This window comes from Cyrtonyx montezumae, unplaced genomic scaffold, assembly GCF_038088225.1.
Source record: "Cyrtonyx montezumae isolate F1298 unplaced genomic scaffold, pur_monq_1.0 scaffold_2, whole genome shotgun sequence".
Taxonomy (NCBI): Eukaryota; Metazoa; Chordata; class Aves; order Galliformes; family Odontophoridae; genus Cyrtonyx; species Cyrtonyx montezumae.
The window spans coordinates 57,588,343-57,615,377 of NW_027071936.1; the positions used below are offsets into that span (position 1 = coordinate 57,588,343).

Consider the following 27,035-nt stretch of genomic DNA (forward strand, 5'->3'; position numbering starts at 1 on the left):
CTGTGAGAGAGCACCACACAACTTTTATTTCCAACTTGTCATTGTTTTTCTAGAATAATTTAATTTGTATTGGTTTAAAGGAGTTTGTATTGGCTCTGTATCACCAAATCCATTGGCTTCAAAACATGCCTGTTTTTTTTTTTTCTTTTTCACTCTTTTCTTGTGTAAAGCTGTGTTATGTTGGATTTGGCAAAGTGTATTAATCCATATTTTATAACTACAGCTACTGTGTTAAGATGAATTAAATTTGTCTTGCTGAAGTAACTCGGTAAATTAATTATAATAAATCAATTCCTTTTTCATTATGATTTTTGCAGTCCAGGAGATTATATTGTTAGCATGCCATCAGCTTTGACAAATATTAAGGCTGCTACCCCAAGTATAATAGTTACTCACATGGCAGTTCATAGAAGTTTCAATTACTAAAATGCTTTTCCATGACTGGAGAAAACGTGCTTTTAAGAATTTCTCCTGTTTCATTGATGAGACAAAAAAGAATATTTCAGCATCTGATAGCTTAAGTGCTCTGATTAAGTAAATTCCCTCAGCAGTTCTGCTTACAGGAACAACAAACATATTGTGGCTTTGAAGTCAGCATATTTGTTTATTAGCAATTAATAATAACCAAGAAGAATATTTTTTTAGAGGCAAATTATTCATTCTCAGGGAGATAAAATTTATATCAGTGTAGCCCATTGTAGAGTTAAGAAGATACAGCAGCTAGAATGTAGGCACTACATAATTAAGTAAAATAGCAGAGGTCAGTTAAGCTGCCCTGGTAACATACATTCGGGGATGCTGCGTTCGTTTTAACTTCGTTTGAGCTGATAGTTGACTTCATATCTGGAATGACTAAATAATGGATGCTGTGATTTCTGTTTCTTTCTCAGAATATGGTATGTGAAGTGATGAATAATAGTTCCGAATCTTAATCCTGATTCTAGATATGATTTACCTTTCTTATTGCTGTCATAGTGCAGAAGACGAGATGAAGAGAGTTGCAAGCATTTTATTTCCTGTTGGAGAGCCATTGCTCTTGTATCATTTGAAATTTGATTATTTTTTAATATTATCTTTTTGGCTGCTGAATGAAGTCAGCTATTCCAAGGTAACACAGCTGCTGAAGATTATTCAGATCAGGTATTCACGAGCCCCAGAAGAGAAGTTTATTTAATGGTTTGTTGGATGTTTGGTGGTTTGGTTTTTTTGTTGTTGTTTTTTTTATTTTTGACTGGTCCAGCATCCCTGCTGTAAAGATGTTTGTTGTTCATGTTTTATTTATGCGTGTTCAAGGCAGTGCTCAGTTGGCCAGATTCATTTAGTCTTTCTGTCCTTTTCTTCATAGATAATGCTTTTTCCTTGTTTTTTTTCACTTGTTTTGGTTTTAGACTTTGCAGAGCTGCTCTCCATACTGCACAGTGCTCCACTGATTTTTGGGTACCTGTTTTTACAGGAGTGTCCTGCTTCCCCACACAGCTGTGTTGTTTTGAAGAGTGATTCAAGTGATGCAGGACATCAAGCACAGGTGGAAGGAGCACATATCTGAATTGATCCATGAATTCAAGTAATAGACTTAAAGACACAGTGGAGATAAATGGAGCATTCCTAACATAGATAAAAAGTGGATCCAACAGTTTTGAGCATAAGTGGAAATTCCTCCAAGCTGTTATCGAGGGAAGCAGTAAATTATCCCTCATGTATACGTAATAAAATTTTTAATCTCAAAAACAGATGAACTATGGCAGTTAATGGAGGAAATTCTAGTGGAAATCTCAGGAGTTGTGGAGGCAGTCGGGATATTTGGTTTTAGTTCCCACTTCTTGTGTGGAGCACCTTTGACCATAGATAGGGGCAAGTTAGTCTGCTCCCATCCTGCAGTTCTTACAGTTGCTTTGTATTGAATGTTGATTTAAGAAAGGCATGTTGGTAATTTTTTTTCACAGACTTTTACCAAAAAAAAAAACCAACAAACCAACAATCTCAGACATGTATAGCTGTATTTGATGTATCAGAATTTTAGAGAACAGAAACTTAGACGTTACCTCGTTCTTTTCATTCTACAAAACAGAGAAATAGATGTGAAATTGCGGTGAATCACATTTTGTGCCTTATGCAGTTCACGTGGCTTAACAGCTGATTCATATGGAATAGCTGCCTAATCCTGCACTTGGTGACAGGCTGCGTGCCAAGAAAACAGTCGTGGTGCACTAGGATCAAAGGGCGGTGTCTGTGTGGAGGGCTGGCGGCCTGGCGAAGGAATGATTTGAAAGTATCTGTTGATTAACCTTAATGTTGGGATTGTTTGAACTGGTATTCTGTGAGAGAAGCGTCAGTATTCTGCTCAGGGGTTTGGAGCAGATCTCCACAGGTCCTTTCCAACCCCACGCAATTCTGTGGGACTGAAACACGGAAATGTGGAAGTAAAATGAGAACTTGTTTCAGAAGTGTAAGCTAGAAAGCTCTCCAAATATCTAAGAGAAAGTTAGTGATGGCTTTGGTTACTAAGGTAAACTGAAATATAAAGCTTCTGAAAAAGCTTCAAGATGAACAAGGAACTTTCCTCGTACCTTTCAGGCCTCAGATAACATGCCATGTTAAGTACATTCAGAGCACACAATTCAGAACTTCAGGAAGGTATTAACTTATTAGACCAGAAGGGAGAGGGGAAAAAAAAAGAGAAACTGTAACACTACAGTCTTGAGTTTTATAATCAGAATTTCTGTTTCTGCAGTTGTGTTATGGTGCATCGGGCTTGAAAAGCTAGTTCTAATATTGGATACAACTCTTCTTTTTCTTTGATACGTTTTCCTTTTCTCTGTTCAGAATTTTTTGCATGTTAATTATGTACAGATTTACAGAGCAGCGTATGTGTTTGCATGGCATTCTTTGGATCGAAGTATGCAAGGCATACCTAAACATCATTACTGGAAGATGAAAGGGGCTCCAGAAGCAGTGGAAAAGCAGAATTTTGCTAGCCTGTGCTGTCCTCGGTTTCGTAGGAGAATTGACATGAAATCATTGTGTCTGTCTGTGCTCAAATTTAGGGAAAAATTAACTACTCAATCTTCTGGATGATGACCCGCTGGTGCTTGTTTGCAGTGCTCAGAAGTCCACTAGCTGAGGTAAAGGTCAGCCAGAATTAAAGTGGCAGGGCCTGGTGTGTGAGTGCTTCCTGAAAGCTCTCAGAACACAGGAGCTGTGTCCACGCAGACAGCAGTTTTTAGTGGACTTGAATTTTATATGCATAATGTTGCTTTCTTTCCATAGTTGCAATTAAACTGAATATTTTAAATGCATATAAGTATTTCTGAAGTGATTAAGTGTAAGGATTTAGTCTCCCTTGGAAACGTTTTCTGCAGCTATACGGAACTGTGGACAAACTTTCAGAAGCATTTGAGTTGCTGTAAGCTGCTGTCATAACTTGCCCTCTTTTGGACTGTTCCATTTGAAAAGTAGAGCATGTGAAAAGATCTTGCAGTTCTTATCATTATGGAAATATATTTGTATGGATGTGTGTGTATACGTGCATGTATACAGTATTTGATATATGTATAAATACATTTATATTTACATATAACATGTGTGAGCTTTGCTTTTGTGTTTTCTCAATGACTCTCTTTCCGTGTTATGCAGAGCTGCATTTATTTGGCTTTGAATGGAGTCAGTTTGGTCAGTAAGCAAGGCTGGTGAGTAGCGAGAGCCCTCTTAACTTGAGCAGTCAGATTGACTGTTCTTTAGCATGCTGGGTGAGTTCAGAAGCTTAATTTATCTATTAGCACAGTCATTCCTGTGCCAGTAATTTAAGACTTCTCCTTTATGTAATCCTTCCCTTGCTTCAGCCAGCTGATGAAAAGCCAAAAAAGCACAACTTTCAATGGAACTGGCTGTAAGTTAAAGCAGTGGAATGAAATTGAAGGATATTGGAAACACTGGAATAAAATGTTTGATGTGGAGGAAGATTTGATATGGAATTGTGAATTAAAAGAAATGATACCTTATCTTCTGTCGTTCAAGCGAGAGAAATGGGTTAGTAGAAATCCGGGTCAGTAGTTTAAATAATCTTTGAGATGATGCTAAGATGTAAGTCTTCCATGTTGCAATTACAAAAGCAGTCCTAATTAAGTGCTAAGACTTCCATATTGGAAAGTACTTTCAAGGCAGTCTGATATTTGTACTATTTGGAGACTTTTACATTTGAACCTAATCAAAGCCCTGTAGGCAGGTCACTCAGGATCCTGGCATGCCCTGCTTTCTGGCAGTGGGATTGCTGCTTCTGCTGCACATTTACATAAACAAAAGTTTCAATAACTAAATCGCATATTCCAACAAGAACATGATCAGAGAGAAGATAGCTACTGAGGCATTCATACAGTGCCTGCAGCCTGTTTTTACATACTGCAGTAAGAGGTTGAGTAAGTGGTCCCTGGAGACTTGGCATTCTGCACAGTTGTTGGGTTTTTTTTCCCTTTAAACCTAGCACTAGCTGCATGGGAGTGCTATGCAGGGCATCATGCAGCGTGTCAGCTGACCCGCGTATTAGTTTCATGGTACGGGAGGAAATGAAGTGTTTGATTCCAAAAGTTTTCCCTTCTTCGGCGCAATGGTGAGCATTTTGTTGCTGTTTCGGGTTGGTTTTCTGCTTGTTTGTTTTGACGTGCTTGTACAGGTGCAGTTCTTTGAGTGTTTGCTGCAGGTGCCGGTTCGGTGAGGCAGTTCTGAGAGCTAAGTGAGAACAAGGCCAGCTCCTCCTCTGTTGCCCTTTTGAAGGGAGGAAGGGGGGGGTCAAAAGAGGTAGAGGTATAAATTGACAATTCTTACTGCTACAAAGGTTTGTCCCTTTTACTGCTCTGCTTGGCAGTTTCTAAAGAACAGAGTATATGTTAGTAATTGTACTGATGTAGGAGACACCTTCTGATGTTTAATATTGCTAAGTCATCCTCAGTTAAGTACACAGCATAAAGTTTCATATTTAGCACTTCAGTGCAGCAGTGCCAGTAGGAACAGAAAATTGCTTTCTCACTTGACTGCAAATAATTAAAATTTAGAGGTTAGTGTGTAAGTCGTGGTTTCAGTATATGATTTTTCAAGTGCACGTTTCTGATGCTGGGTTAAACAGGCTGGCTCACTGTATAATTCAGTATTTCCTTTCTCATCAAGTTTACTTGTGCTTTAATGTCATATATTCAGAATTAGCAATTTCTAGCCAGTAGGCAGGAGAAAGGAGAAGCTCTTGGGATGTGGAAAAACAAAATCTGCCTCCATAGTGACACAGCAAATCTTAAACTTTCAGTGCATTTTTTTTCTACCTTGACATTGATTCATGTTACCTTTGGAGAGCGTGCATTTCCTGTGACTGAGTGTGCACAAAACCGTGTCAGACTCAGCAGGTTGAGATAATTCCGTCGGAGCCTTGTACAAGTCTCAGAATCTGTCAGGGTTGGGGACAAAATGTTGGAGCTGTTCCTGGGGAATCTGTGCACAGGGCAGAAGGAGCTGCCCAGTTCTCCGTATTTACTGCTCCCAGCTGTAAGGTGATATGAAGGTGGCTTCCCACATCCCTCTCATGTGTTGCGCAGTGCTCCTTTTTGCTCTGGTTCCAACCTTCTGTTTGCAGTTATGGAAAGTGAAATCTGCGAAGGTGACCCCTCAGTACCAAAATACCTCACCCAGCTCTCCTTCCGAAAGGAGCTGTGATTTCAGGCTGCAGGTTAGTGTTCAGTATTTCACAGACTGGCATCCAAGTTTTCTTCTGTTAGAATAGCACGGTGTTTTCTCCTTCGGGACGCTTGGCAGCATACTCTTCTGCTTTATGCATGTTTATCTTCCAGCATTTTGCTGCTGTTTGATCTAGAGCTGCTCACAAGTCGAGGCAGATAGGAAAAGCAGAACAAATACACGTGTAAATAACATTGAAACGGGATTTAAAAGGAAACTTGAATTCAAGAAGGCTTATGTGAAGGAATAAAGGAGCAAATAGAGGCTCATAAGGTGAATAACTGTTTATCTTTCCTTCTGCTCTCCTGGGCAAACAACACAATGTTTAAAAAAAGAAGAAAAAGAAAAAATTGGGCACTGCAAACTGACAGAAGAATGGGGTACGTTTTGTACGTATCTTCTTCTTTCCCTCCATGCCACCTGTCCTTCTGTCATCTTCTTCTTTCACCTGATTTTCTTCATCCTTTTCAGCAGTCCCTTTCGTACAGGTGTAAACTGAGCAGCAAAGGGGTCAGACTTAGCTTTTGAAATGCATCTTAGTGGTGGGCTGTTTCTTGGACGTTATCCTGAGACACTCAGCCAAACCGAGTGATACAGTGCAGGGAGGTGTGACGAAGCCTCGGGCGGACAGTGATGCTTGTGGCTTGAAACCTTTGCGTGAGAGTATCCCTTATTTCGTGGGCTCACTCTTACCCCTGATGAGTTTATGTAGGATTTAAACTTGGGGAGTGATTTAGTTACCATGCAAAAGGAAAATGCATGGCCACCCAGGTACGGCTTTATGTAAAATGAATATTCTTTTTGGTTAAGTTCTCTGTTTTTCTGTTTTTCCTCCTTTGTTTACTTCTGTGGCGGTGTTTATTGTTCAGAGCTCTGGGATTGAAACTTTAGTGGAGGAGCTTTGCTCCAAACTGAAAGACCTTCAGAGTAAGCAAGGTAAGAAATAAATCTTTGAAATTCTGAGGTTCTGTGTGTTGTATTAATCAGCTGTACATGTAACTTTTCGTTTAGGCCATGCAATTTTAAAATATACCTCAATAATTCCATTGAAAGAGCTGCATACAGTTCTAACAATCATACACTAGTATGCTTTGTGTACTGAAGAATTAGCCATTCATAATAGAATTTTCCTTGTGAAAAGAATGCTTTTTTTTTAGTAAATATTCCATGTTCAGCATTTTCTTTCTTTGTCAAAAGAAATGAAAATAAATCAGGCTTAATTCTGTTCCTTTTGTATATTGATATTTGCAAGGAATAGATTGGCCTCAAATTACTCAGTGCTACCTGTTCTGTGAAAATCACTCAAATGGGTGTCATGGAGGTGTGCTTACATTTCTGTGCTTTAGGAGAGCAGTAATGGGGCTTTATGTTCTAAAGTGTATGGCATAATATAAGATTGCAGTTACTCCAAGGTGAGTTCCTTGCACGTTAATGTTTGTTCAGGCACAGATCAGCACCCCTTGACACTTCATGATGAAATTAATATTAACAATAAATAGAATACGTGTTTGTCTGCTCAAAGAATGACTTTGGCTGTTTCAGTTTATTTTTTCTGTTTTTAAACACTAACCGTTGTCTCTCGGTATTGGATAGAACTGTGTTGTGACTCTGATCGTTTATGAAGGAAAAAGTAACATTTGTGTACATCTCTCTGCTTTATTTTTTTAAATTCATATTTTACATATTTTAATGCAAAGAATTAAAAATCAGAATTGCTTTTTACATAGGAAGTATACCTTTATATGCTCCCAAAACATGGCAGCTACTGCAAGGATGCCTCCTTCTGGTGACATGCAGTCATTCATAGAAACGTTCATTCAATGGAATGGTTGGGGTCGGTTTGTTGGTTTTTATATGTAGTAATATAAGACAAGGATAAGGATTTGAATATGAAGCAACCTCAAACTCCGTAGGAGGTGTCCTAGTGGGGCATTGCTAACCACAGAATTGCTGGCCTGCAGCTGCTAGCAGTTTGGTGAAATTTGTCAGGCCAGCAGGACAAGGGTGGCAATCCTGAATCCTTGGGGATAACTTGTGCCTTCTGTATTCCTAATACTTGGACTATACATTACTCTGTTACTTAACAGTATTTCATGAAAAATTACTGCTGTTATAGAAGTTTGTCCTGTTGCTTTTTGTTTAGTACTGGTATAAAATGTATTGGCTTTTTGAACTTTTCTGTTAAGCATTTGGAATTTTCTTCCAAAACAGAGGAGAAGATTCACAAAAAGTTAGAAGGCTCATTGTCTCCTGAGGCCGATTTATCTCCCACAGCAAAGGATCAAGTAGAAATGTATGCATTTATTATTATTATTATTAACTTAACCACATTTTATTAATACACTGTATAACCTTTTCTCCTTTTGTACCCGTATTTTAAAACAGCGAAGTTGACTTAGTGGTAAATATGAAACTTTGTGGATATTATGCAGTCTTTTTTTCCCTTTTTTTCCTTCTTTGTTTGTGTTACATGCTGAAGTATAAGCAAGTCCTGACTACGTTTTTTCCTTCTTTTGATTATAAGCAGAACTCAAACTGTTCTGTGTTTTAGTTTCCGTGAGACCGAGTCAGCTAGAAAAAGTGAAAGCCCTTAAAAGAGCATTGACTGACTCACTGCAGGAGGAAAGTGTTTTCCATCTTCTGAATTTCTGTTGCAGAAATGGGAAACTGAGACTCTTTATAACCCCTAATGTCTTCATAACCGAAGCAGCATAGTTGTTACTGAGTTCCTGGGTCTGGTGTTACTGAAGTATCCGACAGCTTTGTGGGTGACTTTTCTTGGAAATGTGGCTTTCTTTATCTTTTATTCATAACCACTGCTTGCAGCAGTCTGGTAGAAGTGTTGCTAAATGAACGATACTTCTTCAGGGAGCTGCTTGCCCTAACTTACATTCAACTTCACTGACTTTTGAATGTTTTTGAAAAGGTTTTCATTGGAGTGTGTATGAGAATCTGCGTGAATCTCTTTTGAGAAATGTGTGCTACTTCAATCTTGTCCCTGTTGACAGAGCTGGGGGGGGGGGATTGTTTTGTTTGTTTTTTAGAAGTTGGGACTTACTGGCTTTCCTTGGAAACCCATGTTGGGATGTTTAGTGTGTATATACATATATATATATTTGCAACATCTTTTCATAGTGGAAGAACAAATTACATAGAAGCTAAAAGTCCTTATTTTTCAATGTAGAATTAACAGTGGACAACTGAAATTCAGAACTGAATTGACTGAAAAATGAGGACTTCCTCATTCATACTTTACAGTTGCACACATTTAAGGTAGCTGTTAAATAGCTACAATATCTAATAAATTTGGGGTCAGCCCTTTGCTATTTTAAACAATCACAATTTCTGTCTACAGTGAAGCTTAGTTCTTTCTAAAAATGGGAGTTTTACTTTGCAGTATCTTTTTAAACATACATGAGTATGTAAATATAAGCTTACCTTAATCTCCCCTTTGTTATCATTCAGATAAACAGCGCAGTGAATGGCATGTGTATAAATAGAACAAACTAGACTTTTTTGCAAGTAGATTGATAGTGTTTTGATGTGTTTTTAGTAATACTTTTTAATGCCTGTCTGAAGTTCTAAGGTACGAATGTCACCTTTTTATGTTACTTTCAGGTACTATGAAGCATTTCCTCCTCTTTCTGAAAAGCCTGTTTGCCTGCAGGAAATTATGACTGTATGGAATAAATCCAAAGTATGCTCTTACTCTAGCTCCTCATCTTCATCCACTGCTCCACCAACTAGCACAGATACATCTTCTCCAAAGGACTGCAATAGCGAAAGTGAAGTAACTAAAGAGAGAAGTAATACAGTACCTGCCGCTGTACACGAAAGAGCCCAGCAGAAGAAAAGTAAAAATGAGAAAGAAAACAAGTTCAGTAACAACGCTGTTGAAGATAAGCCTGTTTTGTATAAAAAACAAGTCCGACATAAGTCTGAGGGAAAGATGCGTCCTCGCTCCTGGTCATCTGGATCCAGCGAGGCCGGCTCCAGTTCTAGTGGTAATCAAGGTGAATACAAGGCATCGATGAAATGTATTAAAGTGAGACACAAAACAAGAGAGGTTCGAAATAAAAAAGGGCGTAACGGGCAAAGCAGGCTCGCAGTGAAATGCGGTGAGAAGGCCGATAGAAAAGTCCACAGCGGAAGCAGTAGCAGCAGCAGCAGCGGGTCCATCAAACAGCTGTGCAAAAGAGGTAAAAGGCCATTGAAAGAAATTGGGAGAAAAGAAGCTGGCGGTAACGATGGAAAAGATTTGTACATAGACAGCAGAAATGAGAAGGAATATAAAGAAGAGCCCTTGTGGTATACTGAGCCGATTACAGAGTACTTCGTTCCTCTTAGCAGAAAAAGCAAGCTGGAGACTACGTACCGCAACAGAGAAGATATATGTGGCATAACATCGGAAGCTGTAGAAGAGTTGTCTGAATCAGTGCATGGTCTTTGTATTAGCAACAATAATATTCATAAAACATACCTCGCAGCAGGTACTTTCATCGATGGTCACTTTGTAGAAATGCCTGCAGTTCTAAATGAGGATATTGACCTCGCTGGGACCTCAGTTTGTTCTCAACCAGAGGACGACAAATATTTAGATGATGTTCATCTGTCAGAACTAACGCACTTCTATGAAGTGGATATTGATCAATCCATGTTGGATCCTGGTGCCTCAGATACGATGCAAGGGGAGAGTCGGATTTTAAATATGATTCGACAAAAGAGTAAAGAAAAAACTGATTTTGAGGCAGAATGTTGCATAGTGTTAGATGGAATGGAGTTGCAAGGGGAAAGTGCAATATGGACAGATTCAACCAGCTCTGTTGGTGCTGAAGGGTGGTTCTTGCAAGACCTTAGTAATTTAGCTCAATTCTGGGAGTGCTGTTCATCTTCTAGTTCTGGCGATGCAGATGGAGAAAGCTTTGGAGGAGATTCTCCTATCAGATTCTCCCCCATCTTAGACAGCACAATGCTTAATTCACATATGCTTGCTGGCAATCAAGAGCTCTTTTCAGATATTAATGAAGGGTCTGGTATAAACTCTTGTTTTTCAGTGTTTGAAGTGCAATGCAGTAACTCTGTTTTACCGTTTTCTTTTGAAACACTCAACTTGGGAAATGAAAATGCAGATTCTAGTAGCACTGCTAATATTCTTGGGAAAACACAGTCTAGATTGCTAATATGGACCAAAAATAGTGCCTTCGACGAAAATGAACACTGTTCCAATCTTTCAACAAGAAATTGTAGTCCATGGTCACACTCAGAAGAAACACGTTCAGACAACGAGACTTTAAATATTCCATATGAGGAATCCACGCAGTTTAATGCAGAAGATATCAATTATGTAGTTCCTAGAGTGTCTTCAGGTTATGTAGATGAAGAAATTCTAGACTTTTTGCCAGAAGAAACCTGCCAGCAACAAGCTAGAACTTTAGGAGAAATGCCCGCTTTGATTTTCAAAAAAAAATCTAAGCTAGAATCTGTCTGTGGTATTCAGCTAGAACAAAAAGCAGAAAGTAAAGACTATGAAACTACACAGGGGTGTAGTGCAAGCAGTCCACGTGGAGATGGCTACAGCTCAGGGGTTATTAAAGATATTTGGACAAATATGACAGACAGAAATTCTGCAGCAATGCTAGAAATAGAGGGAATAGAAGATGAATTGTTTTCGACTGATGTAAATAACTATTGCTGCTGTTTGGATACAGAAGCAAAAGTTGAAACCCTCCAGGAGCCCAATAAGGCAGTGCAGAGATCAGAGTACCACCTTTGGGAAGGTCAGAAAGAGAATTTAGAGAAGAGAGCCTTTGTCTCAAATGATTTATCAAAAGTAGATGGTGGTGACTATACTACACCGTCGAAACCTTGGGATGTTAACCAAGATAAAGAAAACTCATTTATACTTGGTGGTGTGTATGGGGAGCTGAAAACATTTAACAGTGATGGAGAATGGGCAGTGGTGCCACCTAGTCACTCAAAAGGGAGCTTACTGCAATGTGCAGCTTCTGATGTAGTGACAATTGCTGGGACGGATGTTTTTATGACTCCAGGTAATAGCTTTGCCCCTGGTCACAGGCAATTATGGAGGCCATTTGTATCATTTGAACAGAGTGATCAAACAAAGAGTGGAGATAATGGATTAAATAAGGGTTTTTCTTTTATCTTCCATGAAGACTTACTGGGAGCTTGTGGTAACTTTCAAGTTGAAGAACCAGGGCTTGAATACTCATTCTCTTCCTTTGACCTGAACAATCCATTTTCTCAAGTTCTTCACGTAGAGTGTTCGTTTGAACCAGAAGGAATTGCATCTTTCAGCCCTAGTTTTAAACCTAAGTCAATTCTGTGCTCTGATTCAGACAGTGAGGTTTTACACCCCAGGATATGTGGTGTTGATCGAACGCAGTACAGGGCTATAAGGATTTCTCCAAGGACTCACTTTCGCCCAATTTCTGCATCTGAACTTTCTCCAGGTGGTGGAAGTGAGTCAGAATTTGAGTCAGAAAAAGATGAGGGAAGTGTTGCTGTCCCTTCTCAAGTAGATGTGTTTGAGGATCCACAAGCAGATCTCAAACCTCTGGAAGAAGATGCAGAAAAAGAAGGGCATTATTATGGAAAATCAGAGCTCGAATCTGGAAAATTTCTTCCCAGATTAAAAAAGTCTGGAATGGAGAAGAGTGCACAAACGTCATTGGATTCCCAAGAAGAGTCTGTTGGGATGTTACCAGTGGGAAACCAAGATCCGTGTTTAGAATGCAGTATGAAAGAATCCCTAGATGGGAGGGTGATGGAGAGCTCTCAAGTAAACTGCAGAATAGTGGAGCCTCGAGAGGAGACTAGCAGGTTTTGCAGTTGTAAAGCAGGATCCCATTTCCCCACTTACGAAGATAATCCTGTTTCTTCAGGAGAGCTTGAAGAGGTATGTGGATGTGTAAAATTATGGAATTTGCTGCTAACAGCTGATAACCAGCAATCCGTCATGTGACAGTTGCATTTAAATGATTGTGATTGTATAGCTCTCTAGAAAATTATAGTTCTGTAGAGAACACGAGAGGTTCTAAACATCAGGAAGCATTTTCTGTTTTTTACTGTGAGGGTGACCAAACACAGGCACAAGTTGCCCTCAGAGGTTGCGGAGTTTCCTCCCTTAGAGGTACTTGGAAGCAGTCTGGACACAGTCCTGGTCAATCTCCTCTTGGTGACTTTGCTGGAGCAAGGAGGTTGGACATGATGACCTCCAGAGGTCCCTCTGAATGTTAATGGTTGTATGGTTCTGTGAAATACTAACCATTTTTCAGGCATTAGCGTCATCTTGAATTGTTTGGAAATACATGTGTGTGTACAGCCATGTGACTTTAGAATCTGCTTACGTTAAGTTTTTAGTTTATGATTTACATATGTTAAAGTGTGCATAAATTTTGAATAGTGAAATATCACTGATTTTGATTCATGCCTCTTTTAATATATGAAAAGGAAAATCTGAAGTCAGTCTTCTCAATACGAATATCAGCATGGTTTGTTACTATTTCCAACTAGAAGATTATGGAGTTGAATTATTGCATGTAAACGTAAGCAAGGAAACGCTTCTAGGAATGGGGTAATTGTCTGAAAAATAAAGCGTTCTCTTGTCAGTGGTAGACACAAAATGAAATAAAACATGGATGCAAAATGTTATGTTGCTACCACATCACTGTAAGCAGGCCTAAGTGTGAGTTAAGCTCAGAGTTTTCTTTCAGTTAGCTGTAGCCATAGGTTAAGTAAGGATTTAAAGCAGAATACCCTTCCAGTCAGAAATACCCGAGCTTTTCTTGCCGTTACCTTTTTTTTACCTTGAAAAAAATCCTTGACCTGCAATAGTTGACTCAGAGGAATTGTGTGGATACTCAGAAGTTGAATCTTAGGTCTTCTTTTCCTTTTTCTGCATACTTGGCAGTTGTAGTATCTCCTTTAGGAGGGAATTCTTTGCTTTGAACGTAACAATTGTCATCAGCTTGTGTTGTGCTGGTTGTATGCCCTTTAGTTACAGGTTCGAATCACATATGGGAAGGCTAAACATTTTCTTGCTAAAACTGAAGCAAACCTTTCTGTTGAATGAGAGAGTTCCTTATTTTTCTTCATTTGTTTCTCCTCTCATCCCCCCATGAATTAATTACTATTACTGCATCAGTAAGTTGTTGTTTGCTGCTTGTGCAACAGAATCAGATAATTGTGGCTTCCTGTTTTTCCAGAATCTGGGGATTTTCTGGTCGTACCAGACCTTGTGGTTAAAGTCACCAATAAAATGAACAAAGCTAGGCTGTAAGTCAGAAGAAATTCTGGAAATTACCTTTAACCAGGCATAACAGAGTCTGTTTAACTGTATCATGCAGTAGAACATAATAAATGGATAAATTGTGACAGTGAGAGAGGATTTCCTCTCAGCCTCTTTACAGTCTCCTTGCTTGAAGTTTAGTGCTCCATGAGGATGATTATTCTCTTCTCAGTGACTTACCCATGCAAGAAAATAGTATGTGTCTGGTATAAATTTATAGTGGTTACTAAGTTTATGTTAGCACAAGCCTTGAAAAAAGCATTGGTTACCAACTACTGCTCAGAAATTTCTAGTATCCTATTTTCCTTATATTCTCTCCTACAAGAGTAACATTCTCAGGTCATGTACTTTTGGCAGTCTAGACTCCGATTGGGTTTGAAATTAAGCTCATCCTAGAGGACTTGTGGAGCCTGATTACAACTTAAACTCAGAAAGACTGGGTTAGCTAGCCCTCCTATATATGGTGCCTCTCAAGAGGACGCACGCACACAGGCTTTTCTAAGAGCAGTGAATGAACATCTGAAGATAATTGGCTTTTTAGCTTGCAAACACATTTACGTTTATTGGAGATAAGTCTGTATGTAAAAGTTTTTAAGGCAACAGATTCTAAGGTATTGGTTATGAAGCAAGCTTTAGTAAAGATGATGACTATTTTGTGTGAAGAGCACTGGTGTCATACAATTAGATTGTGAACTTACGTTAAGAGTAGCAGTATTTTCATGAGTATTAATATAATAAATGTATAACTCAAGCATTCAGGAGCAGCATTCCTTCTTGACACCCCACAGGCATACAGGGAGCGTGTGATTAGTAGCTGTCAGTATTTTTATATATTTTTATATATTTTTATTTATTTTTAAATGAGACTTTCATGCTTTGTTTTGTTGATTTCTGATAACATTTAAATGTATTGTTTGAACCCATTATCTAATAATGTTTGAGTTGTGTTCTGAGATATGACTATCTCCAGTCATTTGTCTAAGAAATGAACTTGAAAATACTAACGTAGGCCACAGTGTAATTAATAGTGAATGAGTTGGATTTCCATCACATAACCTGTATTATGTACATGTGCAATCACATATCTTTCAGTACCTCCTACTTAGAAGAATGTAATAGAATCTGGCTGAATTTCCTCCCTCTGACCTTGTTTAGTGCAGCACTCCTTTCAGGACTGTAGCATGTTTTGCAGAAGGAATTTGCCAATACTTCATGCAGAAGCTCTTTAAAAATGAATTAAATATCTAAAGATTTAATTACTTAAAAAAAAAAAAAAAAAGACATTGAGGTATGTTCCTTTTTCTTCCATGTAAACACTCTTACCACTTAGCTGTGGAGTTATGGGTAAGTATGCACTGTGCCCCTGTGAATGGTGCCTGGCTTTAATAACACTGAAACTCTGATTGACAAGTGTTATATGGACTCTGATCTAGTAGGTGTACCCTAAGAATGCGCATCCTGCTGGCAATGAACTTCTGCTGGGATTGCTGCTATACTTCTGAGGTCTGAACGTGCCAGCAAGTGCCCATGGGGTGAGGGAATTTGACTGGCAGAAGCACATCATGGATCTTGTGACTTCATTGGCCTCTGAGATGTGCTGAAGTACTGTTTGATTGGAGTAATGGGATACTGGTATTTAACTTCCTTAGGAAGGTCTGGCAAAAGAGGAAAGGAGGAGGGGTGACATGTTAATTCTGAGGTTAACAGTGTATGGACCACCTGCAGTGAGCCTCTAGGTAGTTGTAAGAGAGATGAAATAGAGAGGGTCTGTTTTGTGCCTTAAAACCAGGAGAATTAAGTGGGAAAAAATCCCTTCAAAAACACATGGTCATCCATGTACAAAGCAAAGTAGTTTGTTTTAAAAGAGTTAGTCATGGTGAGGCTATCTGGGAAGGGTCGGTTCAGATAGTTCTTGATATGTGCTGATTGTGGCAGATTATGAGAACTCTAAACTCTAACTTTCTAATTAATAAGACCTGATTTGTTGAGATTTTGGAAGATGAAAACATATTTTAGGAGAGGGAAAAGGTGGAGCTGAAAGTGTCAGCTAGTTTGAAGATAGTCCAGAAGAGCAGAGAACACTGACAGAAAACACACAAAAGTCAAGCACGTTTCCATCTCTTAAAGGCTTTCTGTTACACTGAAGGTATCTCCCACTGGCAATGGAGATTGATAGTTTGTGGTCTGGCACGTAGAAAATGTGTTTATAATAATCTCCAATGGTATCGAACTAGAAGAGTTACTCTGGAGGATGAGATTAGAATCAAAAAGTTGTTGAATCAGAAAAATAAAATGCAATCCAGCACTAACAAGTACAAACTTCTGAAGAAAAAATAATTCTCTTTCCAAGCGCCAGCTGTGGGGTGACAAAGAAACGCTGCTAAACAGAAAAGCGCCCTGGCGTAGGTCTAAGCTGAGCATGGATCAGCAGTGCCGTGCCTTGCAACGTTTTATCTTTAAGTAGGAATGTCCTTCAGCAGGAGGAGGAGCGATTGCACCTCTGCAGCTGGAGCTGGCAAGCCCTCTGCTGGAGCACTGTGCCTGGTGTTAATCATCGTTTTTGAAAGAAGGTAACCTGAAAAGCACAGCACAAACATCACTGCTTTTGAAAATAAAGTGGCAGCACTGAGGAGGTTTCATCTCAAAAGAGAAACTTGAAGGAGAGCCCAGTCACAGAAGATAAGAACTGTGCTTGCTCTGTAAACTCTGCTGTACAGCAAGGACATGGATGTGACGGCATTAAGTCACAGCAAGGGAGTTGCAGGAGAGGAATTCTAACAAGTAAATGAGCTTTCTCTAAAGCTTAATTACTTTAGGGAACCAATAGAAATACTGTCTTGAAGAGACCTGGAGTGTAGGTAAAAATTTATTAAGAGCTGTGCGTTGCAGTTGATTCTGGCTTTGTGCAGAACTAGAGACAGTGATGTCATGAGTTCGCTTACAGGTGTGTTTTCAGTGAAATTCCAAAGCAGGATGGCTGACAGGCCTAAAAATCTGAACTTCACACCTGGCTGGCTTGGTGACTACTAGAGCCACACCAGAGTGTATGCTCCCAGAGTAGCCAGTGAAATATAATTTGGATCTGATCTTTTGGAATGGGACTCCATGGGTTCACTGCTGCTGTGACTTCTAAACTATTTGTGTTTGTCAGCTAACTTGTTTCGTGCTGTATGTATTCATACTTTCATATAACATACACATTTGTGTACATGAAATGTCTCAAGCACAAGGCATTTCGTGAGCTTGGACTTCACGGTTTGCAAATCCTTAGTGCCTGGAAGTCTTATAGAGAGAGACAGACAGAGTACTGTATAAATATAACTTAGGAGATAAATGCTCTGATAAATGCTAAGAAAATGCTTATGGAGTGTAGATGGATAAAACTGCTGGGAAGAAAGCAGAAATACTGCTCAAAGGCATGCAGCATTGGTGTTGATATTTTTAACAGCAGGTTACGTTGCATCTGTGTAATTTTCCATCTATATTCATAAAAAAAAAAATTAGCTAAAGGAAGTCTTAGCTACCTGTATTTTTCCTTCTTTTACAGTGACCTTACAGTGGCCTAGGAAAAAGAATTTCACTTTATTGGCAGTAATATTTCTGTACTTGGGCAAAACATTTTATTTACATGGAGTTGAACACTGTTCGATTTGAGGTTGAATCACTGTGCTACTAAATTCAATTACAACCTTTAACCAGAAATAGGGAAATAATTAACAAAATATACACAGTGCTTGGAAAGGTCAAAGATTTAACAGAGGAAAATCAAATGTGTTCCATCTCATCTTGGTCTCAGTCTTACTGTTTGATTTGGGAAGCTGCTATATATGCTGTTACTCACATCTGTAAATAGAAGAGATGGAGAAAGCAACTTCATGGGCAGAGTTGGCATCATAGGAGAGAAGTATCTGTTGAGGTAGAGTTTTGACAGTTGTTATGGTTGCATAAAACAAAAATAGAAGGGACTGAATATGTTTTCTTGTGTAGGGGAACAAAGAGAGTGGGAGGGGGGGAAAGAGGCAGTGTGATGGACAAAGCATTTAGCAAAGCTTTCCCTTTTGAAAAGCCCTAAGGGTTGAAGTACTGTTGAAGAGGCATGTTGACAGGGCAGCTTGCCTTTGTTTCAAGGGCTTGAGCCAGAAGGTCCTTTAAACTGTAAACCCCAGCTCTGAGAAAATGATTTCTTTTTGTTTGTTTGTTCATATATATATATATATATATATATGTGTGTGTGTGTGTGTGTGTGTGTATATATATGTATATACACACATACACACACACACACACAGACACACACACACACTTCTCTCTGCTCCCAGCCCCTCCTCCCCCCCCCAAAAAAAAACCAAAAAACAAACAAACAAAAAAACCACTGTGGAAGAGTGAAACAGAAAGAAGATTGACAGGAAGGCAGATGTGGCTGGGCAGAGGGGTTGTTTGATGCTTTGCATAAATTTTGCTTGGAGACTATGAAGTTCTGTCCATTCCAGCTTTTCCAGCTACTTGCAGGTGACACATACACCACCCTGTAACTCTAGGGAAGAGCTTTTGGTGGAAGCAAGGAAATCAACAAAAATTGTTGCCACCTGGTCAGCTGAAGAACAGTGCTAAGTATTGAAGGACTATTTCCCTGTATGCAGGCTATGATTTAAGTGGTTATAGATTTAATATTATAGATTTAAGTGGTTAAGTATCGTATCATACAGGAATTCCAGTTACCTTCCAGCTATGTCAGCAAACCAGCAGGGCCATGTAGATGTGCAGCTTACCAGGCTGCCCATTGCTCACAGCTGAAAAACTGGAGTTAGGTATGTTCCTTCGTGTAGTGAATATGGAACATCTTACGCAAGGGAAAGGAGAATAAAATGCTCCTCCTGAGCATCCATTCTGGCAGGACGGCTCCACGCTCAGAGGAGTTAGCCCTCACCTTTTAGCTCGTGGCCTTTTCACCAGCTCAATACAATGTGGTATGCTGCTGCATGCTTGCAATACAGCTTCATTGGCTGAGGACTGCCCATGGCAGTCCTGCAAAGAAAGCAGCCATACAATAAAGCTGTGTAGAACAGTAATCTGCCTTAGCTGCCTTATATCAAATACATATGTGAGTGGGAGAGGTGAGGAAAACCTCATCTGCTATAGGAAATGGCATCAATGGGGCAGGAAACAATCTTTCACTTTTTTCTTTTTCTCACATCCTCATCAGAACAGTAGATTACAACTATACTAGCTCTGTAAAGGGTCGTTGTCTTCTGAAATTTACAGAATCTTCCACGTTTGCTGCATTGGTTGAACTGCAGAGGTGTTTCACTGTAATTTGATCTTTGAAGCAGCACTAGAATTTTTAGTAGGAAAAAAAAGGAATACTTTTATTTCTATAGAAAGGATTTTTAGTGATGTTCCAGAAACCAGAGCTTTCAGCTGAAATCTTAGATGAAAGAGTTAAGTGCATAGCCCTGCTGCTGTATGGACTTCTGAGGAAATTTTATTTGAGTCAGGCATAAAGTGAGATTGGAAGGAGCAAATGTCAGCTAGTTGCCAATGAAAGGCATATAAATGTTAGTTAATTGATGCTAGTTAAAATTTTGAAGCTATTTTATTCTTCTTTCAAACGCAAACAGTAGCAAACATTAACGTAATTTTATTCTGGTGTTGTGTGGAGAAGTGAGTAAGGGACAGACAAATACAGACAACGACAGAAAGTAATCAAAGTTTAGTTATTCATGCTTAATGACAAACCGCAGTTGTATTAAACATCTAAGCACTGATAGGAAGAAATGATTTTCTTCAGTGGATGTATAGATAGACAGCAGCTCCTGCTGCACATCCCCTCCTGAACACAAACTCTGGCTGGATTTAGTATTGGTAGCAGATCTTTCTACAAACATCCCTTATTTTTTGACATCAGACCTCCCAGCTGGTTTAGAAGTAAGTCATTCCATGAGGATCGTTGCAGGGCCAGGAGTGCCGGGTTGGAGCTTCAACTGATGCTCTGCTGGGCTGCTTCTCCTCCCTGATCCCTCTGACACTGGCGATGCTGGGGTAGGGCTGGTGGGTTGAGGGATGGAGGAGGGTAGCAGCAGTCAATGAGCCGTCATCCTGGTGCAGACATGTCAGCTCTGATGGGGGCTCAGCCCAGGAAGCGAGGCGGCCGTAGCTCATTAAACCCTGCCAGACTCAAGCTGGCTTTGTTTGTAACCCGCTGTGCTTCCACCAGCACGTCACATGCAGATAGGAGTGCAGGTGTGACATCAGCAGCGTGAGCAGCTCTGAAGTTAATAATGCTCAGTGCTGGTGGAGTTTAGATACATCTGTCTGCAGTCGGCAGCAGAGTGATGAATATATGATTCAATTTATTTCTACCTGAGTGTATTTCCTGTTAAGTTCTGCTTCAAAAATGCTTTGGCTTTTTTTGGCTTTTTTTTTTATTTTTTATTTTTTACTATGGCATAATCTCCTGAGAAATCCTTTTTCTAGGGTTGGGGTTTGAGCTTTTGGAAGTTTATTCCAAAAGGGAATTGTTAAATAGGAAAAAAGTATAGATAATTTCAGTACCTGTTGCAGGAGAATTTCATGGGGAAATCAGTTTTGCTGGTTTTACTTTCTTCCATTGTATTTTACACTGAACTATATATCATGTTGACTAAGGTTCTATTTTTCATCTCTTGGATACCTGTGTGTTCTTACTAAGATTATAAAGTGTGAAGCTGGAATTCATGGTTTCATTCTGGGTTTGTACAGCTCCAAATCTGTGAAGTAGGAGCCCTGAGTGGGCTCGCGGTGGCTGTAGAAGTTCAGGTAATGGGTGTAGTTTCACAGTCCTTTCCCATCAGTGTTAGAGATGGAACAGTGTGACCTATGCGACCTAGCAAATTGGCTCACACCACTGTCCTCCTTTTCATGTAAGTACGTTATTTATGGCATAACAAAGCGTGATTATTGTCTAAACAGTTTCCTGTATTGAATACTGATCTGCAGAGAATGAGTGGCAGCCAGGAAAAGCAGTGCTGGTGGGAAAAGGCGCTCTATTCTCCCCTTTTTCCGGCGTCGCAGTGTGAAGGTAAGAAACTGTGCATGCTGCAAGTAACTCGCTGTTTTCACCTGTGTTAGAGTTAAGAGCTCTTTGTCACGGATTTGAATTTGAGCGGATGAGTTAAAACTACCACGTATAATTTAACGGAAACAAACAAGGTTTAAGTACATTTTAGTAATAAATCTTCTTATCTGAGAGAGAGCTGGGATTCTGAAGTTAGCTGTGCAATAAACCTCTGGCATGCTTCTAACTAGTTCTTAAGTGAAAGAGCTTTCAGAATCGCCTCACCACTTACGCAGTCGCTGCGTTCTGGAATTTGGCTTTACAGAGAACGTGTCGATGTCTGACTCTGAAAATATTCCATTGCATTTTTGAATGCTTCGATGTGTACAATGCATTTTAGGCAACTGATTTGACCAGTGTAAAAACATGCTGGCTGCCTTTTATAGGTTCACATAGCATGCTAGTTATTTGGTGAATGTGAGGAATTTCTCTCAAGCTGGGAAGCAGAGGGAAGTGCCTCATGGCCACCCTTCACAGTGGCAGTCTGGGGGATTTCAGTCCCACGCTGCACATTAAGTCAAGCCTTGGTGGGCAGGAGGCTCAGTGGCAAAAGCAGGTGTGCTTCCAGCTCTCTCTGTTGCCTCCGAAGTACTTGTAACATCTGACAGCTGGCCGAAGGCCAGGAGTTCTGTCAGCAGAATCCAGAGTTGTTTCTTCTGTTCTGGATTTTGCTGCGTGCCAGTTTATCTTTTCTGGGGAGAAGGTTAAATAAGAACATTCTATATACCAAATTGATTGGTATCTGGTGCTTTTAGGGGCTCAGTGCAAGAAAGCTCTGATCAGAGAACCTTGTTCTTTAATACTCTGAATTTACGATAGCCAGTAATTATTACTGAATTGCTGTTGGAGCGTGCCTTAAAGCCCAGCCAACTAAACCACGTTTAGATTACCTTCAGAAGCATCTTTGCTTAATGAGCTCCCAGCTGTAGAGATGTTTGTGCTGTGAAAAGGCTGCTGCCTACAGGGTTTACCTCCTGGGCCTCCCCATTGGAAAAAGAAGTGGTATTCAGAGAGGGAAGTTACTTAGTGTCCTCTTGTCAAGGTTTTTTTTCCACGGCAGTAACTGCAGGGATACTTTGTATGTAACAGTGACTCAGAACTGTGCGTGTGTTTTATACTGGGTAATCCCGTAATTCCTGGCAGAGTTGTGTCATCTTACTGCTGACATCTGCTGGTGAGCTCGCAGATCGTCTCGGTGTTTCGCTGCCTCATTGCATTGGAGGAAAGCAGTGCTTAAAAAGAAGTCCAGAAACTGCTTAATACAGTGGCAGAAATTTTGTGAAGCTGAATATTTCGAGGATTTTCTCGTTTAGACTAAGCTTAAGGGAACCAGAGCTTAATACAAAAATGGAATGTTATTCTTTCACAGATCTGGAGTGTTCTGTACGGATAGTTTTATACTCGGACACTGATGAGTGTAATCCGTATCTATTTATATATGCTGTTGTTATATATGGAGGGTTATGCTGGAAAAGAGAGGCTGAAGCCATACTCTTTCACAACTGTTTAGTTTCTGTCAGTATCAGAGTACTCTATATTTTGTGTGGGTTTAGAAATACAAATGACCTGAAACATCATGCAGTATCAGAATTGAGAAATGTATGCAACCATTTATAATAAAGCAAGTTTTGATCTTCATACTGTATTTTTTTAGATGCTTTCATTATCGTTAACGTTTATTTGGTTATCTGGGTAGGATTTGATGACGCCTCAGTAAGATATTATGTTCAGCTATTTATGGGTGTCAGCCTACAGTCCTTCACAGTTTAAGTGACTTAAGAGTGTGAATTTTAAAACTTCTGCTCAAGATGCTTTTATTTTGGCTCAATTTTTTTCCTTTTTTTCTCCTTCCTTTTTCCTCTGGACCACTCCCCACCTGCTCTAAGAGTGTTATACTAATGCCAAGGGAGAGAATGGTGTAGGAGAATTTGCAGATGTAAAGGAAGTATCCAATGATGATGAACATCTTTTAGATTTTAATATGGTAAGTTTGCCTTCGGATTAGGGGATGAGTTCCTTACTTCTTTAAGGGTGTGCCACTGTGTCTGTTCTTCAGTGTTTTCAGTCCAACCTCAAATGAAGTTCCCGTAAGAATCTTGGAAAGCTTTTCTTCCCTTTCTATGTTTTTTTTTTAAATCTCTTCTGTGTTTCAAGCATTCTTCTGAAAGCTCCGCAGAGCTCCGTGCTTTGAGTAGCTAAGGAAATGTAGTTTCCTTTGGGAATAATTGGCTTTCACCTGTTGTATGCATTAAACGTACAGACTTTCTTCCTCAGCTTCTAATTTCACTAACTGTGGGGTGGGCTGATGTGCACTATGAAGCCAGAAAGGACTGATTATTAAAGGAGTGAATAGAATGTATGCTCAGCTCTGTCCTCGTTACAGATAAAAGCTGATGGACTTTGTGGTAATTTTTGCTGTAAGGAAAATCTTCATGTTTACATGCACTTACTGATGTCCTGTTGGAAGCACTTAAATTTAGCACTGTGACATGCTTGGTGTAAACTTACTGATTCAGCTGAAAATATATATATTTTCCTTAAAATTCATCAGATTTGTGCTGTTTTCATGATATTTAACACTTGCTATCAGCATTTGGAGACAGCTTTTACAGCAGTTTTCTCTTAAACAATGCAGTGATAATGACACGTTCTGAGTTTACATTTGATTCTCTTGTGTTTTATGCAAGTCCTAATGGGCCCTAAAATTAATGAAAGCCATAAAATAAATTGAAAGTCTGCTTTTTTTCCTGCTCTTCTGTAGTTCTCAGTGCATCGTGGACTAAGACAGGAAAGAGGAGAATGTATCCTTAATAGTGATGTTTCTCTTGAACACATACAACATTACGTAGTTTACCAGCCCAGAAAAAAGCAAACGTTTTTATTGTTCCCCATCAACACTGTCAGTTTAAATCCTTAGGTTTCTTCTGTTTATGAAGCAAGATGTGCAGATGATATAAATGCTGAGGCAAAACCGAACGGCTTCAGGAAGAAGATCTACTCCAGTGATAGCTCCAGCTCTGAAGACTCAGCTTCAGAAGGTGGAAGTGAATGGGCTGATCCGTGTGAGGAGGAGCTTTTCTCTCGAACTCAACTATAAAAACTGCGGAGTAGGACGGATGATTTAAAAGTAACGTGAGGTGGAAAACTATCCTTCTTGAGGGTCTGTAGCTCTAAAACAACAACTTGAGTTTCCTCTTCAGTTAATGGATTCAGATGTGTATTTATCTTTCTCTTCTTGCTTATTTTATAGATGAGGACACAACTGTCCCGTTGAAGATTTTTTTTTTCACCCCCAAACTGTTGAATTCTTGGCTATTTGAACTAGACTAGATTGTGTTGTTAAATCAAGAATGGATGTGCATGTGCTTGTCTTAGTAGTACCACTGCTTTTTTGCATCTTAATTGCAGTTATTTTCATTCGTAACTGTAGCCCTACCACTACTGCTATCTTCTTAGCATCGCAGTGTCTACAAGTACTTCTGCTATTCAGAGACTTTAGCTTTCGGCACATTAGGCTTTGTTCTTTAAGAACTGGGAGATAAATACTTAACACTGTAATCTATCAGTGCCTTTCTGAATGCAGGAGAAAAGCATGAATGACTTGTCCAGTCTTCATTCAGTAAATCTCATAACTTTGAAGTAGGAACAACAGGGTTGTGCTTTAGAGACTTACAGAAACTGTGTTTTCTATCCTATGATTCCCTTTCTCCCCCCTCTCGCAAACCAACACTGAGGTTACCATGGTTTGTATTTTTGCTAACTGGAGTAGCCAAGGATTTTTTGTAGGTATGGAGGCAATGTGGTTTTTCTTTTTTCTTTTTTTTTTGTCCTTTTTAGCAACTTGCCGACGTGGGGCAGAAGGTTAAAAAGAAGTGACACCAAAAATAATAAACCACTGGGGTGATGTGTGGGTTGTTCTGAACTTTGTAACAAGTGATGAGAATGTTGTCTTGTTGCAAATGACGGCATTCTCGTGACCTGCAGAAGCACCCGAGACTGAATTTGAGCCTGAATGACTGAAACTAGCTAAGACGCTCCGTGTGTTCAGTGTTCTAAATGCAAAGGGTCAGTGCTTCACTCGAGAGAAATCCTGTGGCTGCTGCAGTTAGCTGCTGTTGTGGCTGTAATTAGTAAATCTCGTAGTTCATTTTGTGTTTCTGAGAGAATGTGTGGGGCGTTACGTGTGTGGTGGGTGGGGGCAGGGAAAGTGATGATTTACAACATACATGTGTGATTGCAGTAGTGACTGTTGCTTTATGTGACTTGCTTTTAAATTTTATTTTGTTAACTTAGAAAGTCAATACATTGTCAAGTTGCATCTGTACAAAACTATCGACTCCGTGTGCTTTTAACACATTATGCAAAATGTATAAGCCAGGAGGAGCAATATTTGCAAAACTAAACATTCTTAGTTTTCACCAACTCATAGTTTAAAAAAACCAACAGAACACCATCAGACAACTAATAGCTCAATAGCAGCATGTCTGTAACAGCAGGAAGTGCAGAAAGTCCAATACTGACTTGAAAAGCTTAACCCTTAATTTTGACAGGCAATAAACCTCACGAGAACTGCAGCTGTTTGAAACGTGAGCTGAACTGGCTTTGAAATATGTTCTGTGCTGGAAAGGTTTTCTGAATAAGCGTGTTTTGTTGCCTTTATTAAATGGATAGGGTATAAATTGAAAGGCGTGGTTAGAAAACCGTGCCGTGCTCTGAGCAACATTTTAGTTGAGTTCCTGACCTGAAATTGGTGCAGTTTGTCCTTACCCCAGACTTTCTTTTGGTCCTCCTATTGAGCTAAGTTTTAGGGTTTGCATTCATACAACCAATCTTTTGACACTTTACAGGTTTTTTTCTTAATTTATTTGCAGATTTTGGAGAGATTTTTATATGTTTTACTTTCTTCTGGAGCTTCCTTGAGAGCTTGTTTAGCACCTGCACTGAGAACTAGTTAACTGTAATGTGAAAGTACAAAAGAACTTCACATGTAAATTCTTCAGATCACTGCAGTGAAAATGGAATAGAACTTCGTTCAAGAACAAGAAGTGACCAAATGGACATATTTCAAACACAGACTTCAGCTCGGTTAATTTTGGCTGGAGCTGTTTCTTTAGTAAGAAAGGGCTCAAAAATCACAAAGGTGTTGCTTATAGTTACGTTGTGCTATGTAACAATTCCAGCACCTTTGGGGAAAATAAAACCGTACTTTGAGCGTGGGCAATAACAAATTGTCTTTACTTGTTTTCATAGTTTACTGGCTAAAGCTCTAAAGCTTTCAGTGAGAAGTGAAGTGTGGTTTTTAGTTTTTCTGTATGGATAGAAACACAAACAAAACAACAACAAAAAGCATTAAAGGTTGGCATACGCTGAACCGCACCGTGGTATGAAGCGCATTGCATATCCATAGCACTGAAGTATCAGTTTTCCATTCCTGGGCTGAAATTTGTTTCTACTTTTTGCTTCAAGTGGTTGTATTGTTCTGATTTCACGTACACCAGAGTAACTGATTTTGTTTTCTTGTGGAGTTACTTAACACCAAATAAAAGTATAAAAGGACAATTGGATGGTGTGTGTGCGTGCTCATTTTCTTTGGCTAATGGTGTGTGACTTAGCTAACGCAGCAGTCAGAAATTAAACATTACGAGGAGATGGTACGGTGTTTCTAATTTGGGAGTCCTCATTGCAGTATTTCCTCCTGTTTTTTACTGAAAAAAAAAAAAAGCATTAAATTAACAAGATGCTACTTGTGTTCTTAAAAACAGCAGAAAACACAAGACATGTTCAGTCCTCACTTCGATTACTTCTGTAGGAAATGTCGTGGTGCCAAAAAATGTAACGCATAACGGCATCTTCATGTTTACCGAGCACATCATCAGTCCTCTATTTTTATGTAGGATGGGATGTGAAACGTTTCCAACT

General features: G+C 39.4%; 1 protein-coding gene across 3 annotated transcripts in view; it reads left to right on the forward strand.

The window, feature by feature from the left end:
• Positions 1-26,675, forward strand: part of KIAA0232 (KIAA0232 ortholog) — a 44,538-nt gene extending 17,863 nt beyond the window's left edge. The window contains exons 3-8 of one of the 3 annotated variants that reach the window (XM_065735791.1): positions 6,585-6,651; positions 7,927-8,008; positions 9,334-12,631; positions 20,972-21,080; positions 23,003-23,100; positions 24,034-26,675. In XM_065735791.1, coding sequence (XP_065591863.1) covers positions 6,585-6,651; positions 7,927-8,008; positions 9,334-12,631; positions 20,972-21,080; positions 23,003-23,100; positions 24,034-24,213 — 3,834 coding nt within the window. In that variant the 3' untranslated portion in view covers positions 24,214-26,675. Of the gene's footprint in view, positions 1-6,584; positions 6,652-7,926; positions 8,009-9,333; positions 12,632-20,971; positions 21,081-23,002; positions 23,101-24,033 lie in introns of those variants that run through there. The other 2 variants (XM_065735792.1, XM_065735794.1) reach the window with 2 other exon arrangements.
• Positions 26,676-27,035: the final 360 nt, after the last annotated feature.